General features: G+C 34.5%; 3 protein-coding genes across 5 annotated transcripts; 2 read left to right on the plus strand and 1 right to left on the minus strand.

Moving 5' to 3' along the window:
- The first annotated feature begins 267 nt into the window (after positions 1–267).
- On the plus strand, positions 268–7,527 carry LOC101258920 (transcription factor UNE12). Of its 2 annotated transcripts, none has more exons than XM_010319098.4 (8): positions 268–608; positions 1,340–1,438; positions 2,612–2,731; positions 2,883–2,948; positions 3,373–3,438; positions 4,618–4,695; positions 4,829–5,077; positions 5,409–5,747. In XM_010319098.4, exons 1-7 carry the CDS (start codon positions 378–380, stop codon positions 5,057–5,059), a joined length of 891 nt encoding a protein of 296 aa, XP_010317400.2. In that variant the 5' UTR covers positions 268–377; the 3' UTR covers positions 5,060–5,077; positions 5,409–5,747. The 2 variants fall into 2 exon arrangements, with proteins under 2 accessions (XP_010317400.2, XP_069152191.1); XM_069296090.1 differs by lacking the exon at positions 5,409–5,747 and adding an exon at positions 6,588–7,527 and having other exon boundaries at positions 284–608.
- IAA21 (AUX/IAA 2) lies at positions 5,810–7,819 on the minus strand. 2 transcript variants are annotated; one of them, XM_069294777.1, is made up of 4 exons: positions 7,750–7,819; positions 7,163–7,355; positions 6,602–6,916; positions 5,810–6,248 (listed from the first exon to the last, which is right to left on the minus strand). In XM_069294777.1, exons 1-4 carry the CDS (start codon positions 7,802–7,804, stop codon positions 6,170–6,172), a joined length of 642 nt encoding a protein of 213 aa, XP_069150878.1. In that variant the 5' UTR covers positions 7,805–7,819; the 3' UTR covers positions 5,810–6,169. The 2 variants fall into 2 exon arrangements, with proteins under 2 accessions (XP_069150878.1, NP_001234694.1); NM_001247765.1 differs by lacking the exon at positions 7,750–7,819 and having other exon boundaries at positions 6,170–6,248; positions 7,163–7,338.
- Positions 7,820–12,304: 4,485 nt separating this feature from the next.
- On the plus strand, positions 12,305–18,685 carry LOC101259216 (protein transport protein SEC23 G). The gene is made up of 2 exons (XM_004233981.5): positions 12,305–13,282; positions 16,790–18,685. The coding sequence occupies exons 1-2, from the start codon at positions 12,602–12,604 to the stop codon at positions 18,443–18,445; spliced, it is 2,337 nt and encodes a 778-aa protein (XP_004234029.2). The 5' UTR covers positions 12,305–12,601; the 3' UTR covers positions 18,446–18,685.
- Positions 18,686–19,569: the final 884 nt, after the last annotated feature.

The raw sequence follows: 19,569 nt of genomic DNA on the forward strand, positions 1-19,569 counted from the left end.
ATCAATTTTTTTGAAAGCCAAAATTACTATTCCCTTAGCCCCCGCCTCCATCTCATATTACTTGAATACATTTAAAAAGAAAATTAATTCTAAAGATAATATAAAAAAAATTTAATTAATATTTTCTTAATTCAGTGAGGTGGTTAACAAATAGTATGAAATAATTTTTTTTTTATATAATAATTAACTAATATAGCTCGGATGAAATATTTATTTTAGAAAATTAACTTGTTTTAATCATTTTTTTTGTTTAAAATTAAGTACTTTGAGTAACCCTTTTTATAACTACGAAACTCCAAAAGTGCACATTTTGGGGAAAATTCCCATTTTCCGTTCCTCTTAAAGCTCAATAAACCTATACGCCGGCAAACTCCGGCATGGCGGACAACCCACCGGAGGTATATGCTGCCGATGATTTTCTCGAGCAAATTCTGGCGATTCCCTCTTATGCTAGCCTGCCGGTAACTGATTTAACCGCCGGTGCCTCATCGGAGAATTCAACATCTGGTGTCTCTCAGCTCCAGCAGCAGCCGTTGTTCCCATTGGGGTTAAGTTTGGATAATGGCTTTGCTGACGCCAACAACACTGGAGGTTTTCAAGTGAAGACTGTAAGCCTACTAATTCCTCAATTCCAATTTGTCTGCCACTTTACAGAAAAGTATGTACCTTTTTACTTGTTCCTTTAGGAGTTCATGATCAAGGACGACATAAAAAGGAATAATGCATATAAAGAGACTTTAACGTGGCCTCAACTAGCGAGTAGCCACTAAACATTTCAACTTCGAGTATACACATCTAGACACTTGAACTCTCTTCACTTCCCAACTTACAAAATGACCTGCAAAATTTATGTGCCATACTGGTCCCGGTGTCCACGAGACATAATGGGTACATGTTGGAGGGTTTAGTTGCCGAATTGAGACCAAGTTGAGGTTTTTAGATGTGCACTCTCAAAAAGTTAGAGTGCTTGCTAAGGTCAAGTTTGAGTGTCTGTCTATGTATTCCGACAAATAAAAATATTCATGAATGTGAAGATATGTCTTTTTTTCTTCCTTCGAAAGATAAAAAAGGACAGTGGGCCAAACAAATTGGGACAATGAAAGTTTTTCTATTGTGAAAATTTTGAACTCAATTCATAGTATTTTAGAGTTTTTTTGTTTACTTTGTTTTGCAGTACCTCCTTGATGATACTTGCAAAAGTGAAATATACTTACTTAATCAAAATAATCTGTGTATTTAGAGTTTAGCTGGTGTGGGGAAAGAACTGAATATGCATTTCAAAAGGGTAAGCTCGGGGGATAGTACCTTTTTTTTATTTGTTATTCATGTTCTTTTGCAGGAAAGAGAAGCAATGAACATGGGGAATTTGTATCCAGGTCTAGAACATTTGCAATCTCATGCTGTTTGCCTAAGTGTTCCTCAAGTTCACCAAGTCCAGGTTACATATCTCTGTTTTTTCACTACACTGTTGTTTCATAGTCATTACATTTTTATTCTTTTAGACTAGTATCTCCATATAATGTCATTTAAATAAATCAATTTAATCACTTTGCGTAAAGTAGCTATTGAGATTTTTTTTTTGACAAAGAAGCTATTGAGAATTTAAGCACTAGTATACCTGTTGGAAGCCTGGTTTTGCCGGTGATTTGATATGGGTCCTTGTAGTAAGATTGCTATTGTTCCTAGAGTTTTAGTTTGGTGTGATGAAGGGACGAGAGTGAGTTGAAGAAAGTAATAATTATGCAAATATGGAAATCATCACTACTATCTCTACATAACAGAGATAATAGAAATCGTCTTCAAGAAGTATCAACTCCCAATAGACTCAAGGGCGTGGTCTAGTGGTGAATGAAGTGAGTTGAACACCATGAGGTGTCAGGTGCAAATCCAACAGAGATAAAAACAATAGGTGATCTCTTCTCATATGTTCTGACCTTGGTGAACAAAGTTACCCAGTACCTATTGTTGGTGGAGGTAGTAGTAGGTATCCCGTGGAATTAGTCAAGGTGCTCGTAAGATAGTCTGGACACCGCGGTTATAAAAAAAAGAAGCATCAAATCCCGATATAAAACGGACAGGCTACTGAATCTTTTTGACCTCTTAGCTTCAGATACTTAATGTTCCTAGTAAAGGTGTAAAAATTGCACCTTTTGTTCCCCAAGAAGATTTTATTTTATTTGTATACTTCACATTAGCTGGACATCTACATCTTGGCTATGGATCATAAGGAAGGAGAGACAAAGGCTTTATCATATTCTTTTGTTGCTTCCTTCTGTGATAGCTTGTTTCTAAAATCTTGAGTAGTGGTGGAAATTTCAGCTCAAAATTGTTTTGACCCGCTCAAACCATCGATGTTAAACCATATTTAAACCACCCATTTGGAATACGGGCTAACATGAGTCCACCCAGTTTTCAAACCATGATTATTTTTGCATTAATTTTTATGTATTTCATTTACCCCTCACTTCCTAATTCCGGTTTAGTTGCATGCGACAGGCTTGACGAGTCTTGTATTGAGATTTTAATTTTAAAATTGTGGCATCTTTGTCAGTGTATGATTTATAACCATTATTTACTAATAAATCTCTTAACTTCTCTTTGGTTCTTGCAGCCTTTTCAAGGCCACCCTACATCAAGCGCAATAGTAACAATACCACACCAACCTGCAATTCGTCCTAGGGTTCGGGCACGAAGAGGACAGGCCACTGATCCACATAGTATTGCTGAGCGGGTAATATGACAAATATAGTTAGATGTTTGTAAGGAGAACATTAAGCTATGTTAATTCTCAAAAAATTAAATCAATTTTGTTGTAAAATGTGGGGGCCTGTGGATTATGCTCTAGGAACAAGTGTCTGAATAATGTGTCCGTCTCTTTACAGTTAAGGAGAGAAAGGATATCAGAACGAATAAAGGCTTTACAGGAACTTGTCCCCAGCTGCAATAAGGTGTGCTCTGTTCTCCGGTTGCCACAAATTTCATTGTTGAGCATTTGTTTTCTTGTTGCGACAGATAACAATTCAGGCTCATTCAATCTTAAAGATATATATTCCAAATAATGGATATATTAACTTTTGTTCTGACCCATTGTTTATCATGATATTAAAATGCAATTACCTAAAATTTAGAAAAATAGTTTTTTTTTGTTATAATAAGTTTGACTGTTGCTTAATGGATTCAAGTTACTAAATGTGAAAATTGGTTGCAAATTTTAGAACAAGTTATACTTCATTTTAATTGGTACTTTCTATGAATTGGCTCACTTCAGTTTTATTTTTAAAGATACAAGTTGGTTTTATTCAGTTATAGATGCAATTCAAAAGATGTTGTCGTAGCTTGTGGTAATGATATTTTTCTTTTCTGTCTTGCCAGACCGACAGGGCAGCAATGCTTGATGAGATTCTGGACTATGTGAAGTTCTTAAGGCTTCAAGTTAAGGTAATTTGTCGATCATTATGAGGCAATTTTTTTTCTTAAAATAAGGTAATTTGACTGTCAACTAATTTTCAAGCCAAATACTAGCTTAGCTGATGACTCTATCATCTAGCCATTATATTCCATGACAAACATCACTAAAGTTCTTGCAATTTTGAGTTATCTACAACGGCACTGGTTCTTCTTGTTTTTATTCTTCCATATGATTTCATTCTTGATTTGATAATGGAACTGGTCTTTTGAAATGGGGAACATATTAAGCTACCACCTCCACGAAAAAATAAGCTAGTCTTAGCCATTCTGAGAAGTTCACAATCTGTTAGTGAATTCTCATGGTGGTGTTCAATAATTCTTTTGTTCAAGTATATCTTTGCCAACCTCACACATTGAAGGTTAACATCACCTTAATCGTACACTGCAAAGGATTACACACTGTGTTTCCATTAATTTATTTTGCTTCCTTGCAAGTTTAATGCACCTTGTAGTTTGCTAATGAGCAATAATACTCTTAGGGGTCGTTTGGTACAGGGGATGGGATAGACAAAGTTATCCCTTGGATTGGGATATCTCATGGGATTAGTTATCCCACCATTTATATGGGATAACTAATCCTATCATTTTATTTCAAATGGAATTAATACCTCTAACCAAATGCAATAGTCTCGTATTTTATCCCAAGATTAATATCTCTTATCCCCATACCAAACGTCCCCTTAGTGATTTCAATTTTCGCTTGATAATTCAAACTGGAGCTTATCCTTGCATCAACCATTCTAAGAGTGTTAAAATATCAAAAGAAGAAAAAATCTCGTCCAACACTGGTTCAACTTGTTTCTTTTCATCAATTGAAATTCTTCTTCCTCTTCTCCTTCCCATTAAACAAATAACCTCGCCGAGGATGAATGGTGGCTCTTAAAGACTAAAGTCTTGTCTACTCGAAACATTATGTAATGAGTTTACTGGCTGAATTCTTTAATTGAATATCAATGATCATCATTGTAGTAATGTTTAAAGCTCTTAACCTTTTACCATCATACTTTGTTTTGGTCATCATTGCAATATCTTAAGGGAGTTCTGGCTGTAGTAAAGGTTGGACAAATTAAATACATGAATAGACCGTCCCATATTAGTTCTCTTGATTATGTTGATCGAATAAGTGATTTGCCTTAAATATGCCTAAAGGTACTGAGCATGAGTAGGTTGGGAGGAACTAGCGCGGCGGCACAAGTTGTTGCTGATATTCCATTGCAGTCTGTTGAGGTAATCAACACAATCACTCTTTTCTGCTTCTAACTAACTGAACATCGTCGAAAATACCTCTATAGTTTCTGATTACTCAACTGTAAGATTGCTACATTTTCTCCAAGACTTCATTGTTTTGTCATTATTTTAGGGAGACACCTGTGAAAGTCATTCCAACCAGCACGTCTGGGAGAAGTGGTCTGATTCTGAAACAGAGCAAGAGGTAGCAAAGCTCATGGAGGAAGATGTTGGAACAGCCATGCAGTACCTTCAATCCAAATCACTCTGCATCATGCCTATTTCACTTGCTGCACTTATCTATCCGACTCAGCAAAGTGACAACCAATCAATGGTCAAGCCAGAACAAGCGGCCCCATTGTAGACTTCTAAATTACTGCAGGTGCAATCAAGAACTCCTAGTTTCTTTTAGGCCCATCCGTCTATATATCCTTACCTATTTTCTCTTGAATCACCCTCTGAAATCCTTGGTAATGCAATCAAACTCAGATGACACAATTTTTGCTTTTAGCTCAATCATTGGCCCCTTTATCAACTTTCTTGAGTTCAGTCACACCTTGAACAATGGCAACACTTAAGAAAGCAACCAATCCATCTATCTATATCATTGTAGGGAGGAGTGTATATTTTTTTTTCCAAACTCTCTGTTATTAGCTGCTTGTTTCCCCCTCACTCTTGTGGGTTGGTTGTGACTCCTTGTATCTTTTTTATAGTGGATAGCTAGCGATGTATTATAAAAGAAAATTGTCCCAGCTTGCATTTGGTGGACTGTGCGGGGAGAAAGAAACCAAGTTTGTTTGAAGACAAAGCCATTAGTATACAGAAACTAAAGATGGAATGTTTAGGGCTTTTCTTTTTTTGGTGTAACCATAGCTTAATGGATGATTTAGAATCAACTTATGATGTACTAGATTCCTTGTGAGAAGATTAAGGATTAGGAGCTTCTTCATTTCTTTATTTCTGTTCTTTTGCTCATCTGGATGTATATATGGGGGATTACACACCCTTTGTGTAGTTTGTTATTAATACACAAAAATGTTACCTGTTCCAAATTTTTTTTTATAAAAGTAATCAACTGGCACTTTGTAAAGTCTAGTGTAATTAAATATGGAGATTGGAGAACAAACCATACTTTTCATATCAAGAATTGAAAAGCAAAAATACAATGTGTGTTTGTACAATTGGTTTCACAGCCAAAAAAAAGTACAGTTACTTTGTATGTTTGAAGGGGAGATTATCCCAGTCTCAAAAAAATATGCAGGATTTATAAACCACCATGGTTCATCCCCTGCTATATATATGATGTTACAAAAAGAACAAAAACGAAAAAGTAACTGCAATTACCAAGTCTTTTTCTTTTTTCTGTTTGACTACAGTGTTTCAAAATAAATTAATAAATCAATTTCATGATCTTCTGAACAGGTAAATTTTCATAAAAGCCTCAAAATGCGTGTGGTATATTTATATATATGTATCATAGTTCACTTGATCCCAAGCCTCTTGCTTCTGATCCTTTCATTATCCTCAGCCTCTTGCATGATGACATGAACATTCTGCAATATCCATGAAAATAATCTCATTAAAATCCAGGCTTAGACATGTAACCTATATAAATTTAAGTTATATACGTTGCCAGTGTAATGATTTTTTACATGATCTATGTATTTTAACTTATTATAACATGTTAATTGTTTTCATATTTATAAGATTACTAATTATATATATCACTCTGAAAGTTAACTATGTATTTAACCACTTACTCCTGACTAATGCAGCTTAGCCTATTTCCTTCTTTCTTTTTTAAAAAATACATTTTTAATAATCTTATCTTCCAAAAATTTGCTTATGATCGTGTAAAAATTCTTTTAACGAGTGGAGTGGTGGTGGTCAAGGTTCAAGAACTTACTCCCAAGGAACATCTCCAACAAGCATCAAATCACCTTCTTTATCTTCATAAACAGGTGCAAATTCTGACCCTTTATAGCCTTCCCTCTCTGAATATTCACCTATGTTGAGCTTGAACATTTTCTCCATTGCTTTAAGGAGTTCAGTGTAGCACTTGTACATTTTAAGATCAATTTTTCTAAGAAAAGGGGCTCCATCCATGCTAACTTTGACATAGATTCCACACTGATCTTGATGAGCTTCTGTTTTCTTTGTAGTAATTTGTAAGGTGTTCTTCCGGTAAGATCTCACTGGTGGCCACCCCACTATTTGTGCCCTGCAATTTAGTAGGCAGATCCACAGAATTTTTAGTTAATGAGTTCTAAATTCTAATAAATAGAAAAACAGCTTATTGGATTCTGGATACGTTGTTTATTTATATTAAGTGAATCTCTTAAGAAAAATACAGGAGCACATTTTGGATGGTCAACCTGTGCTATGGCGAATTTCATAGTTACGTCTTGTTTGTGGTAGCAATTTAACTTTGTCAGATAGATTGGAACAGATGGAGTATGAAACTTACTTGGCAACAGGGGGTGTTGTGGGTTCATAATCTGAACTTGATTCATCTTCATATTCAGATAAAGACCTTTTCTTATTCTTGGAATTGGGCACAATTTGTTGGTGATCAACTTCTTCCTCTGTCCCTGGCAAACCCAATCTAAGTTCTGTTGCTTTAAGATTCAAAATTTTCTCCATCCTGGTAATAAAAACTTCTGCACAACAAACAATAAACTCAATATTCTAGGTCTTTCTTGGTTTTCTTCTTCAAGATTGATGTGAAGAGATTGTTTTTTTTGCCCTGTATTTGTGTTCAAGAAAATATGAGTTAGCTAATAGTTTGTGGGCTGTTGTTATATAATGGGAAAAGGGGGAAGAGTTGGAGAATCATTAAATAAATGTTCCAAAAAGTACATAAAATTGGGACAAAGACAAGCTAAGCTGTTGGCTGGAAGAGTAGCAACTTTGAACATGTAGGGGACAAGAGAGGGACAAGCTCACCCACATATATGAACTAAAACTCTACAAGACTTTTTTTTTCATTTAGACACTTCAACTGAACCTGTTACCTGTTAGACATTTAACATATATCTAAGATATAACTCTTACCTATCGGATCAATTTCACTTGCTTTAGACAGGTGAGATATATGTTCTTTGTCCATGTCGGTTTTATATATATTGTGTTTAATTGGCAATACATTGACTGACTGAACTCGAAGTGTCTGATATATAATGGTCAGTTGAAGCTTTGGAATGCAAAGCCATACAACTTATAGGGATTCTCGATATATTTGTTACCATTTTTCGTTTAGACACTTCAACTTAACCTGCTACCTATTAGACATTTAGCGTATGTCTAAGTTATGCCTTTTATACATCGGATCAATTCACACGTCTGAGTACGACATGTTGGCTTATTCTGTTTAATAGGCATGCATTGACTGAAGTTGTTATTGTGTGTAATAAATTTATGTCAACTGTTATGTCAAAATGACAAGGGGTGAAACTGTAAGGAACCAACGATGTAGTTGGTGAAAAGGAAACAATAGAGTATATGGTTGGATGGTTGAGTTTCATTTTTAATTAGAAGTCTCGAGTTTAAACACTCTAAATATAGAATTTCAAGGTATGAAATGCTTTAGTAGAAGATATGATTTGTGAATAGTGAATGAAAAAACTAGACAGAAATGAAAGAAGGGAATCAGATGCTACATTTCATGAGTACAGATTGTACTTTCTTTTTAGTTTTTTTTAGCATCCCGATTAATTCAGATTTACACCTGCGTAATGCACATTAAAAAGAGGAACACTATTATTATAGAACAACTAACATATTCTGAACAATCAAATGACAGATCTACTTGTCTATGTAGTTGAAAAAATGTATACAACCAACAATGACAAGACAATTCTTGGATTTTGTCAATTAGAAGCTTCATGGCAACATATTTTGTTTTCAAAGAAAACAAACAAAATCAGTTTTGCTGTATTTAGGCTGCGTTTTCATTGCCTTTAATTTTCTTCTCATTATTAATTATATCAACAGACCTGCCTGCATTTGACATCTAACAAATGCATTCAATTTTAAGAGGGAGGAAATTAGATCACTTCGGCGGATCTAGAATTTAAGTTCGATGAGTTCCACCTCTAAAATAGACGAATCTAAAATCTAACATAATAAGTAGATTCAAAATGAGTTTGATCTGTATATGTGTGCATATTGTTCTAGCTCAATAGTCCAATAAAATATGCTTCTTTTTTTTCAACTTACGTGACACTTTTCGAATTTCAAGATTTAAACAAGTGTATTTTTGACTGTAAATTTTTCATATATCTTTTAAATATTTTGAATTGTCAATTATTATGATTTATAGTACTTTTTATTTAGTTTTTAAATATATAAATTTCATTTCAAAAAATTTGAAGATTTCATGCTTAAATTATTTGACTTTTAAAAAAGTGAAAAGTACTACGTAAATTGAGACAGAGGGAGTATAAAAATTTGTCTCTAAGTCGAACTTCTCAAACAACCTACACCTCCAAAGTTATTTCAGTTTGGCATGATAGCTAATTAGCTAGCTATGAGACATGAATAGAAAGATATTCAGAATTTAAAGTATATGAATTATTTAAATGAACTTAAGTTAATACTTTAATTAATAATAATTAGATACACAATCAAATTTTATATACATTTAATGAATTATTTAATATATATGATTTGTAAAAAAGGAATTATTGATTTCATATGAACTCATAACTGACCCTTAAGACCCGTCCATGGATAATAACACACTCAATGTAATTTGATAAGCGGAGTCTGATGAAGATAAAGTGTATGCAATCTTACCTCTACTTTGTAAAGTCATAAGTTATTTTTGTTAAACTCTAAAATGTTTCTGCCATAGACTTGAGGAGAAAAAAAAAGATAGATCAAAGAAGAACCGATGAACACGAATTCACTCTTCCCCACACGTATTCCAATGCACACGAGAGGGTATTGAAATTGGACTCTGTCTGCTGTTATTACTACATGTAGGCTCAAACCTCACTTCAATATCTTATTAGCACATCATAAAGGCCTTCCCGACTTTGGTATTTAGACTATTCATAAATGGATTCAGAATTTCAATTATTAAGTTTGAAAACGTTTACAATCGAATTCGTCATACTTTCAAAGTTTATTATAAGTTTATATCTATTATTTATTGAAATTTTGTAAATTTTCATAATGAAATTTATGTTCCGCGAAAAAAATATATATGCTAGTCTTGGTTAAATTTGAAGCCAAAAGTACTCTCATTAGTGTAGTTGTTGATAAGGCCACGTCTATGCCCCTACCACCATGAGTGAGTGCACTTGGCTGGACCAATAATGTGTGTTCGGTCCTAATACAAAAACTTTGTGAATTTTTCTTTTTAATTATGGTTCACAACCATCGTATTCGGTCCAATCATAAACTTATTTTATCGTGAATTATCAAAATCAATTATCATTATTATTAGACATCATTTGTAATTATCACGATCAATCATTATTACATCCACTTGTTACTATCGATTATTATCATTATTAATCAACACTATATATATTGCTAACCGTCATCATCAATCACCATCACTATTGATTGCAATAACTATTAGTATCATTTCATAAATCATTGTCAGTCACCAATATCAAGAACCACAGTTGATCAATAGTCAGTACCATCTTAAATCTACACATACAATCACTATTGATAGTTATCACCATCACCGACCGCCATGTAAATTTTTGTCACCGGCACCATTGAAAATAACAATTGATCATTGTCAACAACTATACCATAAGATACTATTCACAACCATCATCGTTAGTCAAATACCATCTTAAATCGACATACACAATCACTATGTTAGTCATCTCCATCACCAACTATCATATAATTTTGGAAAAAAAGGTCGAAAATTTTCTTAAATTATGTAAAGGGAATAAAAATGTCATCCGTTTATAGTTTGACTTAGAAATGTCCTTACCGTCAATACTTTGGCTCAAAAATGTCTTGCAGTCAATACTTGATCCATAAATGCCCTTAAAGTTACAAAATGAGTCAAAAATGTCTTTTTTCCAAATAGATGTATATATTTTTCTTTTTAAACACATCTTCTTTTAAATTAAAATATTATTAAGGAACACTATGTAGGAAATATTTTTTGTTCTTAATCTCATTTTATCAATTAAAATGGAATAATTTCATGTACCCTTTCGATAGATAATATATTACATAGATATATAAGATCATAGTATATCTATCATTAATTTATATTTATATAACAATAAAATATATTGATGATAAAAAAAAATATGTTCATTTTTTTCTGAATTAAAGTAAGAGAAACATTTGTTAATTTTTTTTAAGAAAACATTAATTGAAAAAAATATGTCAAAAAGAAAATAATAATATATTTATTTGGAAAGTGAACTTTTTTGACTGATTAAATAACAATAAGGATATTATTGGACCAAAGTACGGATCAAACTACAAATAGGAGGCATTTTTGTTTCTTTCACATAGTTTACGGACATTTTTGAACCAAAGTATTGATGGTAAGAACATTTTTGAGTCAAACTATAAATGGAAGACATTTTTATTCCTTTCACATAGTTTAATGATATATTTGATCATTTTCCCTATAGTTTTTAATTTTATTTTTATTGATATGATATTAGATCAATTCAATATTTTATTTGAATATTTTACAAGGATAAAATTTTATATATATAAATGTTGAGAAAACAATCTGTCTTAACTATTTAGTACTCAAATTTTAATACAAAATCTTAATAGTCAAATTTAGATATCTAAATCTCAATGCATATCTTAATATTAATTCGCATATTCAGACGTTAACGTCTTAACCTTAATAAAAATAAATAATATTAGTTTAGTTTGATAATTAATCAAATTATAAGAAAGAAACAAAGAAATTAAAATTGATAAGTGTTGAGCATAGTGAGTTACAATTCATTAACTGCAAAATATTTGCTTGATAAAAATTTTAATAATCGTTTACTCGCTAAAAATCGTAAAAAACAATATTACATCTAACTGAAAAGCCAGACGTCATATCATTAGGGATCTTGAAATAAATATAGATAGGAATTACCACACTAACTTACATACCCTATGTTAGGATCATGTTTAAGTTGATTTCTCTTAAAAGCTAGTCTCCGCACAAGTTCGTTGACTAAATAAAAAATGCGAGTCATTCACTTATTTTAAAGTGAAACTCTCTTGATCGAATTTCACCAATACACCTACAAGTCTATAACACAAGGATGTTTCTTGTGATATTTAGTTTTACATTTTTAAAGAATACTTACGAGATGTTATCACTTTTATTTTACTCTTAAGAAATCAGAATCTAACACTTTTTTTTTTCAAATATATAATATATCTTTTTTCTAACACCAATTAATTAAAAGAATCAGTATAACAAAAATTCAAAACAATTTAAAATATTTTCTTGATAAATACTTAATTTACCAATAAAACTTTAAAATTTATGATATATACAAATATGATCATTCGGTCTTAATCAGATATTTCAAATTTAAATTTAAATTTAATGTAAGAAAAGAATTTCTAAGATTTAACCCTACAAAGAAGCCACCTAAGATCTACTCTCAAACATTTGTCACATGACTTTATCACGTGATCACACAATTTCACTATCAAAGGATCGAATCTTAAATTTTCATTCCCCCAATCGGCGGCCCACCGCTTTCTTTCTCCGTTGGCCGGCCGATCGCCGGAATCTTTCTGAAACTTAGCCCCTACGCTAAAATCAAACCCAATATTTTCCCCCAAAAAAACTGAAAACCCTTTTACTTTTTTTTCTTCATGATTATGTAAATTAATAGTCCAATTTTTTGCCTTCAGATTTCACAAATCCGTATACCTAATACTAATATTTTCCATGGATTTCGTGGAACTGGAGGCAATTGAAGGTCTCCGGTGGTCATGGAATTCATGGCCAGTATCAAAATCCGAAGCTTCAGGTCTGATAATCCCACTATCTATTATGTGTACTCCGTTGATGCATTTCAACGAGCTCCCTGTACTTCCTTATGATCCTCTTATATGCACCCAATGTGGCGCCGTTTTAAACCCATATGCTCGTGTTGATTACCAATCGAGAATTTGGGTTTGCCCGTTTTGTTACCGGAAAAACCCGTTTCCGAAATCTTATCTTGGAATCAACGAAAACAATATTCCTGCTGAGCTTTTCCCGACGTACAGTACCGTTGAGTATCATTTGGGGAAAAAGGGTTTAGCTCAAAATCCAAATTCGAGCTCTAATTTTGGAAATATGTCATTGTCATCGAAAATGCCTTCGTTTTCGAGTACTTCCTCGAGCTTGGATTGGGCGGGATATGGGATTGGCCCAGCGTTTGTGTTCGTTGTGGATGCTTGTACATCGGATGAGGAGCTGGGGGTGGTGAAAAATGAGCTTCTTCATGTGATTGCTCAATTGCCTGAAACTGCATTAGTTGGGTTGGTGGTATTTGATTCAATGGTTAGAGTTTATGATCTTGGTTTTGGAGAGTGCTGTAGAGTTGTGATGTTCCATGGTGAGCGTGAGCTTTCTTCTGAGCAGGTAATATCTGACATATTATCTAAGCCTTTGTCAGTGTGCTTGTCTAGTTCGTTAACTAATGCATCCAATTAACAAAGAGCTGTTTTTTTCTTTTTAAATATATAAATACTGTTGAACTATAACATATTGCCTAGTTATATCAAGAATAACACAATTTAAACAGTGGTAGATTTCCAAATGTTTGATGCATCAGGGAAACAAAGTTTGGGTGTCAATGTAGTAATGCATGCTCTACTTGTTTTTGAGCTGTGGATCTCTGATTAAATCTTGATGCATTTCTTTCAGTTAGAAATGTGAGATGAATTAGCTTTGCCGTTTGGGAATTAGTAAAAGAGGATAAAAAGGAGGAACTTTAGATTAGGGTGGGGGGCTAGCACTATACTTTTAAGGAGAACATGAAAGCTCCACGTTGAATTTTTAGTCTATTTCTTCTGATCGCCAAAGAAGAGTAGAAGGAAGTTTGAGCGACATTATTTTGAAGTTTTCAGTTCTGCATATGAATATAGGCTTACTTTTATCAGGCAAAACCTTATATTTTATGTTTAAAGACGTAAATCAGTCAGCTGGCCTGTTTGCGCCAAACAGTTGTATTTAAGTTGAAAGGAAATGAGTGTGTTATGTTGAGATGCACAAGAGGTTAGCTTAAGAGGAAGTGTTTTAGTGTCTTGAGGGCAGATGAGGCGATGCTTTCTGTAGTGTAGTTGAGATGGATTGGTCTTTGCTGTTATGTCATCTCCTTCTACAACTTCTCATTGGTGTGATTTATATTAGGGACCTCATTGAGCGAGTCCTATCTATGCCTTTATTCTAGTTTGGAACTCCATGCTAATTAATGAACACGTGCTTGGCATCATTTAAAATAATTGGGACATTAATGTGCTGAAGAGCCTTTACATCTATCTCAAATTTGGTGACTTACCCTATAAAACATCTTCCATGACATGTAGTTACCTAAACATTTAAAGGCATAATACACAAATATGCCCTTTAACTTGGCTTCGAATTACATTTATACCCTTCAACTTTGAGTGTGCACAAGTAGACACTTAAACTTGTATGAAGTTGAACAAATAGACACACATATCCTACATGTCATTTTTTGTCCCATGTGGTGTCCTACGTGTATTGTATCACGTAGGACTCACGTGTTTATTTATTTAAAAGTTGAATCGTTAAAGTGTCTGTTTGTACATTATGAAAGTTGGAGGTTAAAGTTAAAATTTGAAGTCAAGTTTAGGGTCCAATATATGTAATATGCCACATTTAAAAGGTAGCAACTGATCCCTTCCATGAGTTATTAACTAAGATCAATTTCAACTCAGAGAATTGTTGGAAATGCCAGCTTCTCCTACTCTCTTCTTGCCAATGCTCACCGTTTAGGAGTAGTCAGCCACTTCATTAGTTTTCCCTATTAGACTCTACGTATTCTCTCCATTCCACCACCAATCCCCTTGATGCTCACCAAAGTTTCCCCTTGATACCAAATCACCTCTCTCGTTGCTTCACTGATGCAAGTAGTTGCCTGTCAACATACTGTTTGCATCCCATTTACTCCCCTAAGCCCCTCATCGCCATCAACTTCTATCCATATCCTAGGCTCCGGATGCAGTCAAGCTACCTCATTTGATCCCTGACCTGTTACACAAAGCCCTCCTCTTCTTCATAATCTTCAAATCCATCACCAAGAGCTTGTCAGGCTGTAAGATTCTCACTCTGAATAACCCGTCCGAAGTAGTAGGTAATCTATCTAGGTCTTAGCCGAAGAACTACAGAAGGTCACCAAGTGTTCGTCCTTCGAGAAACTTGACTTAGCTACCACCAACTAAAAAGTTTTTTGCAAAATCCGAAAACGAGGCTCCGCATTCGTTTCCATCCCATAAGCAGATACCTTTAGCACATCGTCTTATCCCCTTGAAATTGTCCCAATGTGACCACTAAAGTTGTTTCCCAGCAATTTTATTTTTCTCCTTTTCTATTATGTTCTCTGTGTGTGTGGGCTGGGGTGGTAGTGGTGATTCCTCCTCCTTCATTGAACTACTGGCTGCAGCATTATATATTGTTCATAGCTTAACTCTGGTAACGTATTTGCACAAAGAAGGGGCCAGTGGAAGCAATTCCTAATGAGAGTAGAGGCAGTAGAAGGAGTTGAAGAAATAAAGAGAAAGCAGAAAAGAGTGAAGAAAAGAAGCATGGTAAGAAGAGAGAAAAATATTAGAACTATTTTCCATCTTAGCAAGGGAACAAATCATTTGATGGGCTGGACTGATGCTTAACAATGATGGTGCACAAATGAGGAAAAAAGAAAACAAAAGGAGAAAGAGTATTGCTACTGAACCTTTAGACTTAAAATACTAATACAACAGATCAGTTGCTTCTCTTTTGTCAGTTCAAAGGTTGGACTAGAAAAGTTTGTTTAAGGGGTTAGTTTAAGAGATGTACTTTTTTCACTTGGTTGATGGATAGTGGTGATTATGAACTCGAAACCTTGAGGAAGAGGGGGATAACATATGCTACTTAATGATTTATGTGAGAACAATTGGAAGACAACATAGATTACGTCTATGGTGTAGCTTTTAGGATGGTTCGCAATGCGATGGACCATGTTGGGTGCTGTGAAGCATGAGTTGTTTAGTTGGGTCCTTAGAAGATGAAAAGGTCCTGACCCTGTGATGTTGCACCATTAAAACTTATGTGGGTATAAGGGACAGATACAAATAGGAGAGCCTTTGAAGGGAAGAGCTTGATTTTGTGCATATGATGAATAGCCTCCTGCGTATAAATGTCCTTTTGGTGCACTCATGTGGTCTCTATCTGTATAGAATACTGGGCATCTTTCGTAAAGGATCATATTTATCTGTAATTTCTCTAGGTGTTTTGTACAACTCTTTTATATGACTTTCCCATTATCTATACTTATACTTGATAAAAAGACGGTTAGTTCAAAAAGTCAAAAAGTCAAACTAAATTGTCTTATGCTACTATGTTTTTGGTGTAATCATTTATACTCAAATGATACTATCTCCTTAATTGATGTACTAGACTCAATTTAGTAAAAGATAGTAGAATTTGAAGTACATGTTGTAAATATTGATCAGTGTATTGACTTTTGAGGAATAGACAGTTACCATTTTCAAAAAAAATTGAAAGACGGTTAGTTCAAGGCTTAGATGCCAAACCAAAATACAAAAAATAGTTGAAGTGTATGTTTCCCAAATTGAGAATAGTTTGAAGGGCTTCAGAATGCTTTAGAGTTTCTGGATGACCAATTCACTAATCAATATTCTGAACCATAAGGAAAATGAAATAGTAATAAAAAGTCGCTTCATGCAGGTTTAACCATTCAATTTAAAGTAAGCTACCTTGAGTAACCTGTTCTGTGGTCCGGATTACCCCTTCCCAATCCCCCACGGCCCACCAACACAATAAAATGCATCAACAGCAACATCTAGAAACTCATTATGGATTGTGCTTTATTTGTTCATTTTGCTATTTTTTCTTTAATCACAGACCAAGCAACTCCTGGGTATTCATCGTATGAAGTACCAAGCAGGAATGGTACATATGGCTCCAAAACAGGGATTCCTGATACCACTGTCAGAAGGGGAGTTCAGCATCACATCAGCAATCGAAGATATCCATTCTTCACCGCAGGTTATGCCAGGGCATAGACCTTTACGGGCTACAGGAGTAGCAGTATCAGTTGCTGTTGGACTACTAGAAGGATGCTTGGTCTCTGCAGGTTCGCGTATCATGGTCTTCACCTCAGGGCCAGCAACAATCGGCCCAGGGATGATTGTAAACTCTGATTTTGGCAATACCATTAGGAATCAGCGAGACATTGGTAATGGTTATGCACCATACTACAAGAAGTCCAGTGATTTCTATAAGCATATAGCTAGAAGATTGTCTGATTCGTCCATTGCTCTTGATCTCTTTGCTTGTTCATTGGATCAAGTTGGAGCAGCTGAGCTTAGAGCTCCAGTTGAAAGTTCCGGGGGGTTCATGATGTTAACAGAGTCATTTGACTCGGACCAGTTCAGAAAGTGTTTGCGTCACATATTTAGCCATGATGAGGTTGGTAATTTGAAAATGTGTCTTGATGCAACTATTGAGATAGTAACAACAAAGGATGTTAAAATTTGTGGGGCTCTGGGTTCATGTGTTTCTCTTCAGAAGAAGAATGGTTCAGTCAGTGACAAAGAAATTGGCGAGGGAGGTACCTATATGTGGAAATTGGGGACACTTACTGATAAAATGTGTATTGCCTTCTTTTTCGAAGTAGGGGATGAACAGAAAGCCCAACCTAGTTCTGCATTTTTCATACAGTTCATAACAAACTATAGATATGGAAGCATGGGAATTCGGAAGAGGGTGATCACTGCTGCAAGAAGGTGGGTCGGGAACCACTCTCCGGAAATTGCTGCTGGTTTTGATCAGGAAGCAGCAGCTTCAGTGATGGCTAGGCTTGCCATTGATAGAGCAGAGAGCAATTTTTCTCAAGATGTTGTCCGGTGGCTAGATAAGCGTTTGATACGTTTTGCTTCAAAGTTTGGAGATTACATCCCGGAAGACCCCTCATCATTCCGTCTTGCAACTAATTTATCCCTTTTCCCACAGTTCATTTACTATCTAAGGAGATCCCAGTTTATTGATGTCTTCAACTGCACCCCAGACGAAACTGCTTTTTTCCGTCTGTTGTTGAACCGTGAGGGTGTAGTTCGCTCACTTATTATGGTCCAGCCAACTCTTTTCCAGTATTCATTCGACGGCCCCCCTGTCCCTGTTCTCTTAGACATCTGCTCCGTCTCTCCTGACGTTATCTTGCTCTTTGATTCCTACTTCTATGTGGTTATTCATTATGGCTCTAAGATTGCACAATGGCGTAAACTTGGCTATGACAAGGATCCTAGCCACGACAGTTTCCGCAAACTGTTAGAAGCTCCTGAGATCGATGCAGAGCAACTAGTATCCGAAAGGATTCCTGTGCCAAAACTTGTAAAATGTGACCAGCATAGTAGTCAGGCTAGATTTCTTCTTGCCAGGTTGAATCCATCAGTTACACACAACTCAACTTACACACAAGGCTCTGATATTATATTTACTGAAGAACTAAGCCTACAAGTTTTTATTGAGCACTTGCAAGCTTTAGCAGTGCAAGGTTAAATTTTGAGTGTTGTATAAAGTAGTTATATAGAAGTGTTGTACATTAGCAGCAAGGTAAAAATGTCAGTTTGTTTTAGATTTTTTTTATTTTTTTTGTTGGGTGAAAAGAACATTTCCTCGTTGCCTTGCATGTGGGAAGTTCTAATTTTTCCTTATTGTTTGTGGAACATTTGGCTTACACGAAAATAGTGTACTACAAGTACAATACAATATTTTGCAGTTGCACTTTATTTTTGGAAATACTTGATACTTATGCGTGTCATGATCCTTAAGCATATAGCCAGCGTTTCTTTTGAGTCGGGATCAAACTCTTTTTTTTAATATGATTGGGCCCTTTAGTACCTGGTGAACCAGGCCTACTACTTACCACTCCACTTGCATATGAATTTCACACGTATTTCTTGTTATCACATAACAAAGTTGAATTGTGTCAAAATTGATTAAGAATTTCAAAAGTAAAACAGTATATTTCTATATTGGCATAATACATAAATGTGCCCTTTAATTTGGCTTCAAATTACATTTATGCCTTTCAACTTTGGATGTGTATAAATAGACACTTAAATTTGTATAAAGTTAAATAAATAGACACACATGTCCTACATGTCATCACACATGTCATTTTTTGTCCTACGTGGTGTCCTACGTGTATTATGCCATGTAGGACTCATGTGTTTATTTATTTAAAACTTGGATAGTTAAAATGCATGTTTGTGCATTATGAAAGTTTGAGGTTAAAGTTAAAATTTGAAGTCAAGTTTAGGGTCCAATATATGTATTATGTCTTCTATATTTATTACTAGCATATATTTAAATAAAACATACATACTGCTTTGCTTACAAATTTGCTAATTTGTTGATGTAAGAGTTCTATGAGAAGAACAAAGGAATATATATTTGTAGTGGGGGAATCTTAGTGTAGTGGTTGGTTCATATAAATTCCTAATTTATGCTGATATATATAATAGTATAAATAAAAAGGAATAAGATACAAATGCACATATAAATTATATTGGAAGTGTCAATTACTAATCTAAGCTTACGTGTGGTTCTATCAACCTTTTAACTTGTTTTCTTTCTATTTCTTTCATCAATTATTTCGTAAAAAGAATAATAAAAAAATT

Source organism: Solanum lycopersicum, chromosome 3 (assembly GCF_036512215.1).
Source record: "Solanum lycopersicum chromosome 3, SLM_r2.1".
NCBI lineage: Eukaryota > Viridiplantae > Streptophyta > Magnoliopsida > Solanales > Solanaceae > Solanum > Solanum lycopersicum.

What these genes read in the sequence shown, in the direction of transcription:
- LOC101258920 (XM_010319098.4), top strand. Translation starts at nt 378, where the DNA reads ATGGCGGACAACCCACCGGAGGTATATGCTGCCGATGATTTTCTCGAG. An exon ending in CACATAGTATTGCTGAGCGG is followed by an intron (nt 2,732 to 2,882) that starts GTAATATGACAA and finishes GTCTCTTTACAG; the next exon opens with TTAAGGAGAGAAAGGATATC. An exon ending in TCTTAAGGCTTCAAGTTAAG is followed by an intron (nt 3,439 to 4,617) that starts GTAATTTGTCGA and finishes ATATGCCTAAAG; the next exon opens with GTACTGAGCATGAGTAGGTT.
- IAA21 (XM_069294777.1), bottom strand. Translation starts at nt 7,804, where the DNA reads ATGGACAAAGAACATATATCTCACCTGTCTAAAGCAAGTGAAATTGAT. An exon ending in AAGTGAAATTGATCCGATAG is followed by an intron (nt 7,356 to 7,749) that starts GTAAGAGTTATA and finishes TTTGTTGTGCAG; the next exon opens with AAGTTTTTATTACCAGGATG. An exon ending in ACAACACCCCCTGTTGCCAA is followed by an intron (nt 6,917 to 7,162) that starts GTAAGTTTCATA and finishes ACTAAATTGCAG; the next exon opens with GGCACAAATAGTGGGGTGGC.
- LOC101259216 (XM_004233981.5), top strand. Translation starts at nt 12,602, where the DNA reads ATGGATTTCGTGGAACTGGAGGCAATTGAAGGTCTCCGGTGGTCATGG. An exon ending in GTGAGCTTTCTTCTGAGCAG is followed by an intron (nt 13,283 to 16,789) that starts GTAATATCTGAC and finishes CTTTAATCACAG; the next exon opens with ACCAAGCAACTCCTGGGTAT.